This window comes from Henckelia pumila, chromosome 1 (genome assembly GCF_033568475.1).
Source record: "Henckelia pumila isolate YLH828 chromosome 1, ASM3356847v2, whole genome shotgun sequence".
NCBI classification, from domain to species: domain Eukaryota; kingdom Viridiplantae; phylum Streptophyta; class Magnoliopsida; order Lamiales; family Gesneriaceae; genus Henckelia; species Henckelia pumila.
In genome coordinates this window covers 54,675,523-54,688,070 of record NC_133120.1, presented here as the reverse complement: position 1 = coordinate 54,688,070, position 12,548 = coordinate 54,675,523, and the positions used below count along the sequence as shown (strand labels likewise).

At 35.6% G+C, this 12,548-nt stretch overlaps 1 protein-coding gene across 1 annotated transcript; it reads right to left on the bottom strand.

The window, feature by feature from the left end:
• Positions 1-8,011: 8,011 nt before the first annotated feature.
• On the bottom strand, positions 8,012-8,835 carry LOC140862825 (uncharacterized). Its single transcript, XM_073265867.1, has 2 exons — positions 8,154-8,835; positions 8,012-8,046 (listed from the first exon to the last, which is right to left on the bottom strand). Exons 1-2 carry the CDS (start codon positions 8,833-8,835, stop codon positions 8,012-8,014), a joined length of 717 nt encoding a protein of 238 aa, XP_073121968.1.
• Positions 8,836-12,548: the final 3,713 nt, after the last annotated feature.

Sequence of the window (12,548 nt, the reverse complement as noted above, 5' to 3'; positions counted from 1 at the left end):
TTTATGAGCTGTACCGATTACGTATTCGCAGACGGTTCGGAAAAAGACTATCGTTTGGATTTTATATGATTTTAGCAAGCAAAATTCGAACCCTATCCTATCTGATTATGATGCTTTTGATGATATTGATATGAGATTATAAGTGATCTTGATTGTTTTGGATATTGTTTGGATTGCCGGTTTGTAGCCGTTACGCCGTCGATTCGCAAAATGTCAAGACTTTGATATTATTGATTAAACGGAGCATGGTTTGATTTGCATCTGATCTTGTTGGTTATTCGATATGTTATTTCTCAGCTTTCATTCGATGATTGACAACTCGAGAATCCCGATTCGAACCGAGAAGGAGTTGAAGCAAGGTTTGCTAGCATTGTATTTGAAATGAAGTTGAGAAGCTGAGCAGATTTTGACATGTTGTTGTTGATTGTATTTTCAAATTTGAAGTACTTTCAGACTCGACATCGAAAGGTATAAATGACAGCAAATTCAGATGGGATAGAACACTCGAAATAGCTATCGTTTCGAGTATTCCCTTGTTAATCACATACTTGGTTGATTATGTATTTTATGTGATTAGATGCTTTGATTGCTTTACATGCTTATGTGATTAGTTGTTCAAGATGTTTTATAGCATTTAATGCATACAAAACATGTTGCATTCATCTTGAACTCCAGCCTAAAAAGCACAGAGGGTTGAAAGGCCTAGAGTGCATATGACGTTTGGAGGGCTGTAGTTGAGTGGCACGGATTGTAGACTTACTTCCAGAGCCAGAAGACTCACTATAGTTGCACCAAAGTCAGAGGAAATAAAGTATTTGACTTCACCTCGATTGGTGAGTTGGTGTTCGTTAAAGATTTTATTTCCTCGGGATCCCAAAGAACTTATATTCGATTGATATCAGCTTGATAGCCTCTTTTGCCATATGCATTGCATTCACGTTTATTATCTCGCGCTTTATGTTGTTTATACTGGGATTTTATTCTCACCGGAGGTATCCGGCTATTGCTTTGTTTTGTATGTGTGCATGGCAATAGGTGGGGCAGGAGCTAGTCAAAAGAGACAGTGATGGCTCGAGATAGAGTTGTAGCATGTGTGGACATGGGTGTTAGCAATATTACATGTACTTTGAGTTGATGAACCATGTTAGAACAGATACAAGAATGTTGTATAAGTAGTTGAATATGTCTTAGCTTGTGTATGGAAGATTATTAGATGTTATAAGATGGCATGTATCTTATTTGGTAGATTGTACAAGAGATTATGGTTATTGTTTCTACCTTTGAAAGCACTTTGTTAGCAGCAGATTTTTTTCAAGAATTGAAGCCCGCTCGATCGGGTGAAATGCACCGATCGAGCGAGCCATGTATATTGCAAAACAGAGGAGTGGAATTTCTTGCCCGCTCGATCGGGTGATATTCACCGATCGAGCGAGGGCAAGAATTCCCTGGACCGAGAGCTTCTAGTTTGAGCTCGCTCGATCGGGCAACTTTCGTCGATCGAGCGAGACACTGTAACTTTTAAAAAAAAATAAAAAAAAATTTTAGCTCTTGGTTCTTTAATTCTTTTAAGTACTTGATTAATTGTTAATTATAATAAATTTCCCTAAGATAATATTAGCAACCCGGGTCCCCACACATTTGGATAACAATATCAGTTTCATTCAAAGACCCAAGATTTAAGGAAGCATAAACAGAATATGGCATGACATTAATCGACGCTCCTAAATCTAGCATGGCTGTATCAAGCTGAACATCTCCTATTTTACATGGAATCGAGAACATACCTGGGTCCTTGCATTTTGTAGGTACCTTTCTTTGAATAACGGCAGAGACCTGTTCTCCCAATTCAACTTTCTTAGAACCCTTCAATTTTTGTTCTCTTTTCGCAGTACATAATTCTTTCAAAAATTTAGCATAGCGAGGTACTTGCTTAATAGCATCTAACAGTGGAATGTTTACCTCGCATCTACAAAAAGTTTCATAGAGCTCCTTAATCCCCTCATTTTTCCTAGAGTCCTTTAAAGCTAAGGGAAAAGGGGCTACAGGTTTATACTCAGAAAAAGGAGGGAATTTATCTCTCGGTGCTTCTTTAGGAATGGGCTCATTCTCCTCCACCTTAGCTTCTTTGTCCCCTTCAATCTCTGCCGGTTCTTTGACCAATCCATCTTGAATCTGCAGCTCCTTTCCACTCCTCAAAGTAATAGCACTCACGTTCTCCTTCGGATTCACCACTGTTTGTGAAGGTAAACGGCTGGAATTTTGTGCTTCCAACTTGCTAATTGCTGCAGCGAGCTGGCCCATTTGGGTATTTAAGTTTTGGATGCTCGTCCGGGTGTCCTGTTGAAAAGCCAAAGTATTAGTGGCAAGATTCTGAACTATGTTTTCTTGAGACTCACCTGGCGTAGGAATCTGAGGGCGCTGTGGTGGAGGGTACGGCGGCCTATAAGATTGATTGTGCTGTGGTGCTTGAGGTCCAGGTGGATTCGCTTGTGGATTTCCGTATCTGAGGTTCGGATGATCCCTCCAACCTTGATTGTATGTGTTGGAGTAAGGATCATACTTCTGTTGAGGTGGTCCTGGAAATCCTCCAGCTGCATTGACTTGTTCCGCGTATCCCTCTTGAAGAGTGGGGCACATGTCAGTTGCATGTCCCACTTGAGTACAAATTCCACATACCTTAGCAATTTTTCCATTCCCTACAGCCATATGACGCACAAGAGACGTCAGTTCGCTCAATTGTTGTTCAAAGAAAGAAACATTTACCTCGTTACTCTTCCTTGGTGCAGGATCACTTCTGTTGGTGCCAAATTGCTGAGAATTAGCAGCCATATTTTCTATTAAGTTCCTTGCTTGCACCGGAGTTTTGTCCACAAAAACTCCTCCACTAGCCGCATCCAGCATATTCCTGTCATGAGACAACAACCCTTCATAACAGTATTGAATTAGTAAATTTTCACTTATCTGGTGCTGCGGACAGCTAGCGCAAAGTTTCTTGAAGCGCTCCCAATACTCGTGCAGTGACTCTCCCATCTGCTGTTTGCACCCATAAATTTCTTTCCGGATGTTTGCTGCTCTAGAAGCTGGAAAGTACTTCTCCAAAAATATCCTCTTCATCTCAGTCCAGGTGGTGATGGATCCAGAAGGTAGGTAGTACAGCCAATCCTTAGCAGAACTTTTTAAAGAGAAAGGAAAGGCTCTGAGCTGAATCTGCTCATCTGTAACTCCATGCGGTTTCATGCTTGAACACACCACGTGGAATTCCATCAGATGCTTGTGCGGATCCTCACCTGCAAGACCATGAAAAGCAGGCAGTAAGTGTATCAGTCCAGATTTCAATTCAAAATTAGCATTATTTTCTAAAGTTGGAAAAGTAATGCATAAGGGTTGTTGATTTGGATCAGGAGTGCCCAATTGTCTCAAACTCAGATTGGCGTTAGCAGCCATCTCTTTTTCTGGGAATGCAGCTCGAGCAGCTTCCTCTTGTTGTTTTCTACGAAGTTCTCTCCTCCGCGTATGCAAGGTCCTTTCTATTTCCGAATCGTAGAGAAAATTTTCTTCAGCAGAGTCACCTGAAAGCTTTAACAAACCATAGTAGCACTACGAGGAATAAAAAAAATAAAAAAATTAAAATTAAAAATAAAATAAGAAGAACACAATAAATTAACACCGTTCCCCGGCAACGGCACCAAAATTTGGTAGCGCTTATCGCGTACGCCCAAATTACCCGACTCAATCAGATAAACAAATAATGAAGTAGTGTGAGTAGGGATTGTTCCCACGAGAAAAGGTAAATTTAAAAGTGTTCTTTTAAATAAAAAGGGAGTTTTGGTTTGAGATTAACCACTAAAAATTCAAACTAATTTATAATAAATTTCTATAACTATCATGCAAGATTAAAAATTAACTGAGGAAATCAATAAGAAATAAAACTTGGTATCGGTCGACTACACCCTTGATATTCATTCATTCAATCATCGATTCACTAAAATAAAAATTAATCTCATCAAATATTCGTCATTGAAAATTTAATTCCAGTCTCACCTTAATTTTTAGTTAACTAGACAACAGCAGTCTAAGTTAACCCTTACCCCATAAACTAACCCAATACCAGCGATCAGATTTAAATTCACGGTAGCATTCAAACTAGTAAAACTGACGAAACTAGACAACACAAACACCAGCGGTTGTATTTAGCCTAGTCAATTATTATCCCTACGAAATAATAAATTCAACAGCAGAAAATATTACACGCAGTTGCTTCGCAAATTAGAGGTTTCAAACAATTACGGATTTGAATTCTAATTTAGCTTTTGTTTGTATAATGAAATCCTAAGATAGCCAATCTAAAAATCTCATACACAAGCATATCAATCAATTCAGAATAATTCTTGATACTTGATAAAAATCAAACATTGTAAATCAAAATCTCATGAATAAGTAAAATCAAGGGTTTTGTCTTCCTCAACCAAGTACTAAAGTTTAGCCAACAATACTCATGAATTCTCTACAAAAATTCATGAGAGAAAATAAAAATAAGAAAAGAAAGATGAAAACCTAGCCGTCCACAGAGATTTCTTCGCGTTCTAAGCGTGTAGAATAATCTGATAATCTCCCCAAAATGGAACTATAAGTCTAATAAAAGTCTAGAGCAAAAATTAAAAGAAGTTTCCAAAATTACAAATCCTTCCCGCAACGGACCTGCGCGCTCGATTCGGGAAAATGCTAGGATCGAGCGCGCCAAACTGGGCAACCTTCTGCCTCGAAAATTCCTTGAGCTCGCTCGATCCGAAACTTCCACCCGATCGAGCACGCGACCTTGAGCATCCTACTGCCTTCAGAAATCTTTGACCATGCTCGATCCTACAACTTTCCCGGATCGAGCGCATCACTTGTTGATGAAAATTTTGACTTCTCCTATTTCCTTCGACGCATGGACGCATTCCAATTTCTTTAACCAACAAAATATCAATTCCTACACAATAAACCAATAAAACATTAGGAAGCTAAATGCACGACATAAAATAAAACTAGACTAAAACATAAATAATGACACAAAATGCATGCAAAACACTAATCAAAACGACACTAAAAATGCAAACAAAACACTACTATCAGCACGCCTTCTTTAATTTTACCAACAGCGTGCATCGCGCGCCATCGAAAGTAAAACACTATCCACGACGTTGATTGCACGCCATCTTTAATTTTATTAACAACTTGCACCGCGCGCCGTCGACAGTAAGGCACTATCCGCAGCGTGAATTGTACGCCGTATTTAGTTTTATTAACAGCGTCCACTAGCTAGCATAAAAATATATCCTGAAGTGGATTTTCGAGAGTCAATGCAGCCAGCGTAGTCTGAATCAGAGTAGCCAATTACTTCCAAATTCTCAGTTCGTCTGAACATAAGCATATAGTCTTTGGTCCCTTGAAGGTACCTCATCACTTTCTTTGCAGCTTTCCAGTGGTCTAAACCTGGATTACTCTGATATCTTCCCAACATCCCAACAACAAATGCAATGTCAGGTCTAGTACAAACCTGAGCATACATCAAGCTTCCGACAGCAGAAGCATAAGGAATGTTTTTCATTTGTTTCCGTTCAAGATAATTCTTTGGGCATTGGTTCAAATTGAACCTGTCACCTTTTACAATGGGAGCTACACTTGGTGAACAATCTTTCATCTAATATCTCTCTAAAACCTCGTTGATATAGGTTCCTTGAGACAGACCTAGAATTCCTCTAATTCTGTCTCTATGTATCTTAATGCCAATGACATAAGATGCATCACCCATATCCTTCATATCAAAGTTTTTAGAGAGGAATTGTTTCACCTCATACAGCAAACTCATATCATTGGTTGCAAGCAATATATCATCCACATATAGAATAATGAAACAAATCTTACTCCCACTGACCTTTTGGTATATAAAATTATCCATGATGTTCTCTACGAATCCAAATGAAGAGATAACATCATGAAATTTCAAATACCATTGTCGAGAAGCTTGTTTCAATCCATATATAGACTTCTTTAATTTGCAAACCAATTGCTCACCATCACTAGAGAAAAATCCTTCAGGTTGTTTCATATAAACCTCTTCCTCTAGATTTCCATTGAGAAATGTTGTTTTCACATCCATTTGTTGTAATTCCAAGTCAAAGTGTGCAACTAATGCTAGAATGATACGGAGAGAATCTTTCTTAGATACAGGAGAAAAGGTCTCCTTGTAATCGATTCCTTCCCTTTGATTGAATCCTTTGGCGACGAGTCTTACTTTATATCTTTCAATGTTGCCCAATGAGTCTTTCTTTGTTTTGAAGACCCATTTACATCCAATGGCTTTTAAACAATCAGGCAACTGAACAAGATCCCATACTCCATTAAATGCCATAGAATTCATCTCTTCTTTCATAGCATCATACCATAATTTCGACTCGTTACAACTCATGGCTTGTGAAAATGTTTCAGGATCATTTTTGGCTCCGATGTTAAAATCCGATTCTTGTAAATACACAATATAATCACTAGATATCGCTGACCTTCTTATTCTAGTAGATCCCCTTATGTTGTTATTTTGAGTAACTAGTTGATCAACAATTTCTTGTTGATCCTCATTAACAACTTGATCTATTGGAATATCATCAGCGATTTGTGGAACTTCAGTGATCGGTTGTCTAACACCCGTTTGTGCTTGAGGGGTTTGAACAACAATCAATCTATCACCTGAATATGAGGGTTGTACATTAATGTGATCTTCTTTACAAAATGATTCATTAAAGTGATCACTCCTACTATTCAAGTTATTTTCAAGAAACTTTGCATTTCTTGATTCCACAATTCTAGTGTTATGAGATGGACAATAAAATCTGTACCCTTTGGATTTTTCGGCATATCCAATGAAATATCCACTAATAGTTCTTGGGTCCAGCTTCTTTTCTTGTGGGATGTAAACTCTTATTTCAGAAGGACAGCCCCAAATGCGTATATGTTGCAAACTCGGTTTCCAACCTTTAAACAATTTAAATGGCGTTTTTGGAATAGCCTTTGTTGGAACACGGTTTAATATATACACAGCTGTCTTAAGAGCTTCGGTCCACAAGGATTTAGGAAGTTTGGAGCTACTAAACATTCTCCGCACCATTTCCAATAATGTTCGGTTTCTCCTTTCCGCTATGCCATTTTGGTCTGGAGAACCAGGCATAGTATATTGGGCAACAATCCCATGTTCTTGGAGAAACTTTGCAAACGGACCAGGTGCTTGTCCATTCTCAGTGTATCTACCATAATATTCTCGACCTCTATCGGTCCTCACAATCTGAATATGTTTTCCACATTGCTTCTCCACTTCGGCCTTGAAAACCTTAAAGGCATCCAAAGCTTCGTTTTTGTTATGAAGCAAGTAGATATACATGTATCGTGAGTAATCATCAATGAAAGAGATGAAATATTTTGGATTTTGCATGTCCATGTCTGGACAACATATATCTGAATGTATGATTTCTAATATGTCCGTACTCCTCTTGGCACCCTTTTTAGACTTGTTGGTCTGCTTTCCTTTAATGCAGTCCACACAAGTTTCAAAATCAGCAAAATCTAGAGTACTAAGTACTCCATCTCTTACTAATCTTTTTATTCTTTAAATGGAGATATGTCCCAGTCTCCGATGCCACAATATAGAGGAATCTTCATTTATAACACATCTTTTAATACCTCCTTGAACATGCATAGTGGTATTTGTATTATTTTGTAAAGAAAGAGATAAAAGACCATCAATAATTGTACCATTTCCAACAAGATTGGATTTATAAAATATATTTATTGAGTTATTCAAAAACTGAAAGAATAACCAAATGGTACAAGTCTTGATACAGAAATTAAATTCCTAGAGAAACCAGGAACATAAAATGTCTTTTCAAATTTTAAAATATAACCACTATCCAATACTAGGCAGCAAGTCCCAATAGCCTCAACAAGCGAAGACATCTTGTTTCCTGAATAGATGTTTAGCTCATTTCCCATAGGTTTCCTTAGGTTTTGCATACCCTGCAAGGTATTTGTAACATGGATTGTATAACCAGAATCAATCCACCAAGTGTTATAAATCATATCAACCATATTAGATTCATAACAGACAAATGAGATTGAAATACCTTTTATCTCAAGCCATTTCTGGAATTTAGAGCAATCCTTCCTCATGTGCCCTTTCTTTTTACAGAAAAAACACTTGGATTCCTTTTTAATTCCTCCTTGGGACGGTATTTTATCTTTCCCTTTCTTATTGGCCTGATTCTGATTCTTTCCTTTTATCGTCAGTAGTGCATTTTCACCCAATTCCATTAACAACCTCCCTTCTTCTTGAACACACATGGTCATAAGTTCATTAATTGACCATTTATCTTTATGTGTGTTATAAGAAATTTTAAAAGGACCGTATTGTTGTGGAAGTGTATTCAGAATGTAATGCACCAAGAAAGTTTCAGATATATCCACCTCAAGTATCTTCAGTCGAGCCGCTATATCCCGCATTTTCATGATGTGCTCGTGCACACCTCTCACATTGGTGAGCCTTAACGAAGAGAATTCCATAATTAGGGTGCTGGCAAGTGCCTTATCTGAAGACTGGAACTGTTCATCAATAGCCTTCAGTAAATCTTTGACATTATTATGCTGATCGACAGAACCACGCATACCAGCAGAGATCTTGGTCTTTATGAACATTACGCAGAGTCGATTAGATCGCTCCCACTTTTCATAAAGATCAACATCATCCGGAATGCTGTTTTCAGTAATAGCAGGTGGTTCGTCTTTTTGAATAGCATAATCAATATGCATCCACCCTAATTGAAGAAGAATTCTTTCTTTCTATATTTTATAATTATCGCCCTTTAGCTCGGGAATATCACATTTCATATCAGAAAAACTCGCAGGTTGCATAACTGCATAAAAATATATATGCTTATTAACTTAAAAATTTTGAGGTAAATTTCATGTTTTAAAAAACATGTCATAAAAATCTAGTGACATAAAACTTGCCTGTGGGCTAAAGTTTTAATTCAATAAGATTTTTCTTTAATTTTATAATAAAACTATCAAAAATAATTTTCCTTAACTCCTGTGGGTAAATTAAGAAAAATGTAATTTTGATATTTTATTCTAATTAATCACATAAATATAATAAATATCCCTGTTGGGTAAAATTTATCATATTTATGCAATTAATTACAATTTATGTCCATTATGTGATCCAAATCAACTTAATGCATAATTTTGCATAATTAAGGGTGCTGAGGCTAAACCTTAATTATTTAAAATTATACGGTTCACCGGACAAAAATTTTGGCTTCACTTAATGTTTTATAATAATAATTATTTAGTAACATAATCGACACTTTCTAAGAGTTCTCCCAGTTGATAGGTAGGGCGAGGCCTCTTTAAAAACCTATTTTCTAGACAAAGCAACGTTCATCAGGGAGACCAGTCGCAAGTCAAGACAGTTTAAACCGGTCTGTGAAGAACTCCCTTAGATCATGTTTTATAATGTTACTTCATAATTATTATTCAACTCCATAATGTGAATTTTTATGCCAAAAAATTTTTTATCAAAAATTTTATTCACATTTTTAACATGAATTGTTCATATAAATCATAAATATCATAATAATAATTTAATATGAACATAATGTGAATATAACCAATATTTTCCAATATAATTTCATTTAAAAATTCAAAATATAAATGCCAAACATAATATTAATTTTGCATGTTAATCAAATAAATAAATACCCATAGTATTTGACATAACATATAGCATGCAAAATTACTAAACATATATTGGAAATTTTATATATATATATATACAACTTTTGTCGGCATTTCTTATTATTTTAATTAAAAATAAAATACAACTTGCCGACACATGTTATCTCAACAATTGAATGAAATGATCTGACTCCACGTGAAGGTTCCTTAGCATTAATCATTAATGCATATATCTAAATATTTCACATGCACAACTTCATCTTCAACCTTTGTTTCTCATTTCAGAATTTGCAGAAAACATTATTCTTCTCCGAAAATTACGAACAAAAAAATTTAAAATAATTTCTTTTCTTAAGTTTACCAAAATCTTCTGTCCACTCTCGATTCTCAATACATGCTTCAAAAATATTTGCATATCAAAATTTGAGAATCAATTTTCCGAAGTTTCACCGTATGAAGAATCGAGCAAAATCAAGACAAATATTCAAGGCAGAGGTATCATGGCTCTGATACCAAATGTTAGAGTTTTCTCAATTATCATGTTTATACAATATATGAACATGATAAATAATATGCGGAAGCAAGATCGAGCGTTACCTCCAGCCATCGAATAATTTGTAAGTGTGCTGCTTTCCTCTTCAGTTGAAGCCTTCTAAACACTCCAACTCTCTCGCAGATGGTGTATTTGTGTTGTTATGAGTTGTGTATTTAGGGACCTCAAGAGCCTCGGTATTTATAGGCAAATTCTCATACCATCAATGAGTTCGGGAGCACGAGATTCAAACTAAGCGTGCGTTGCGTGTCTCACTTTTCTGAATGTGAGACGCCATATGCACAGTGTTCAAGTATGGCGGCATCGGTCGTCACCGCTTCCGTCATCGTATATATCTCATTTTTAATTATGTGCCATATTTTCTTACAAGGAGTCCATTTAAAAACACGCAACAGATCGCCTTGGAGAAACCAAAGGCCCTTACCCCAGAAACGCGCCATATCTTCCTCCAATTTAAAATCAATGAAAAGAAACCCTGGTCTCAAGAATTTCACAATGTACGGACCTGAAAACCCTACGGACGAAAATGCTTGAAGCGTCTTTTCCTTCGTCGGCCACCCTCTAGAAAACTTCCCGATCAGTGCATGAGGGTGGACTAGAATCATCTCTGATTAGGGGTGAGCATTCGGTTAATTCGGTCAAAAACCGAATCAAATTAACCGAAACCGAATTAATCGAATTGCATTTTGGTTAACCGAATCGAACCGAATTTATATTAAAACCGATTTAACCGAACCGGATTAAAAATCGGTTAATTCGGTTAACCGACCGAATTAACCGATTTTTTTAAAAAAAATTAAAAAATTAAAATTTTTATAAAATTAATAATTTAAATATGATATTTTTATCATTATAAAAATATATTGAGCTTAAAAAATTAAAATAAGAAAAATTAAGTAAAATATTAAATATAAAAACATTTAAAATATATTATAAATTATATATAAGGCCTAATAAAAAAAATTCAAAATTTAATTATTTATAATTCGGTTAACCGAATTATCCGAATTTTTTTTTAAGAAAACCGAAAACCGAACCGAATTAACCGATTTAACCGAAATTTTATAACATAAAAACCGAATTTCCGAATTAACCGAACCGAATTAACCGAACCGAATTTCCAAATTGATTCGGTTCGATCGATTAATTCGATTTAACCGAAATTTTGCTCACCCCTATCTCTGATATTTCATCCTCAGAAAACTCTTTGTTACTATTCTGACAATTTCGTGGTTTGCACTTTTATGTCAGCAATAAACATTTATTTATGTGTCTCGTACGTGTTTTATAGTGCTCATTATTTTTGTCTCTTTACGTTATCAAGGTTTTTTTTTTCTTGAGACAGCTCCGTATCCTTTTTTCATTTCCTTCTTTATTTTCAAACAAACATATTTAAATATACAGGCTGGGTAAGGAAAAGAGACGCAAGGAACTAAATATCATTTGGATGAGAAAAATATTTGACACACAATGAGTAGTCATTAACAAAATAGTTAAAATGAAGACTACTTTGACAGATATTGTTTAAATATTTTATTTATCTGCATGCCTTGTTGATGTTGATGTTGACCTATTTTTTGCATTTCTATAGAAGTATGATTTCTCAATCAGGATTAATGATCACAATTGAATAAGAACAAGTTCAAATTGTCATGAATGAAAATATCTTTTCTTTTTCTTTTTCTTTTTTTGTAATATAGAATGCATATTACTATTTGAAAGGGACTATCAAAGATATTGAGAATCAATTGTTACCTTACTACGAAGCATGTGATCATTGTCTCAAAACTACCAGTACCAAAATGACGAATGGCCTTACTTTTCTAAATTGGTTAAAATTAAAAAAACAACAACAAAAAAAAAACAATATAGTTCCGAGGTAATAGTATGTATTCAAATTTTGACAACCGTTATATATACTGCATGAAAGTAGAAAACTAAACGACAAACTAACTCAAACTTGTAGCTGGTATGGATATTTAACAATTTTGGTGGAAGATATTACAAATATTGCTAGGATTATCGTATTTGAGGAAGTTGTGGAGGCATTAAAAGGAAAGAAGAAGAAAATAGAGATCAACAACGATAAAATATTAGGTGATATTACCGAAACGAATAAGAGCGATGCTGCATCAAGAGTAAAGATTGTGCTTGGAAAAGTTAAAATTAAGTAGGAAAAAGAGCGCGATGATAACTTTTACGTGCATTAAATATGTATTATTATCGTTACATT

Coding starts and splice junctions, on each gene's coding strand:
- LOC140862825 (XM_073265867.1), bottom strand. CDS start 8,835: ATGCATATTGATTATGCTATTCAAAAAGACGAACCACCTGCTATTACT. Junction 8,047..8,153: donor GAAATGGCTTGAGATAAAAG/GTATTTCAATCT, acceptor AATACCTTGCAG/GGTATGCAAAACCTAAGGAA.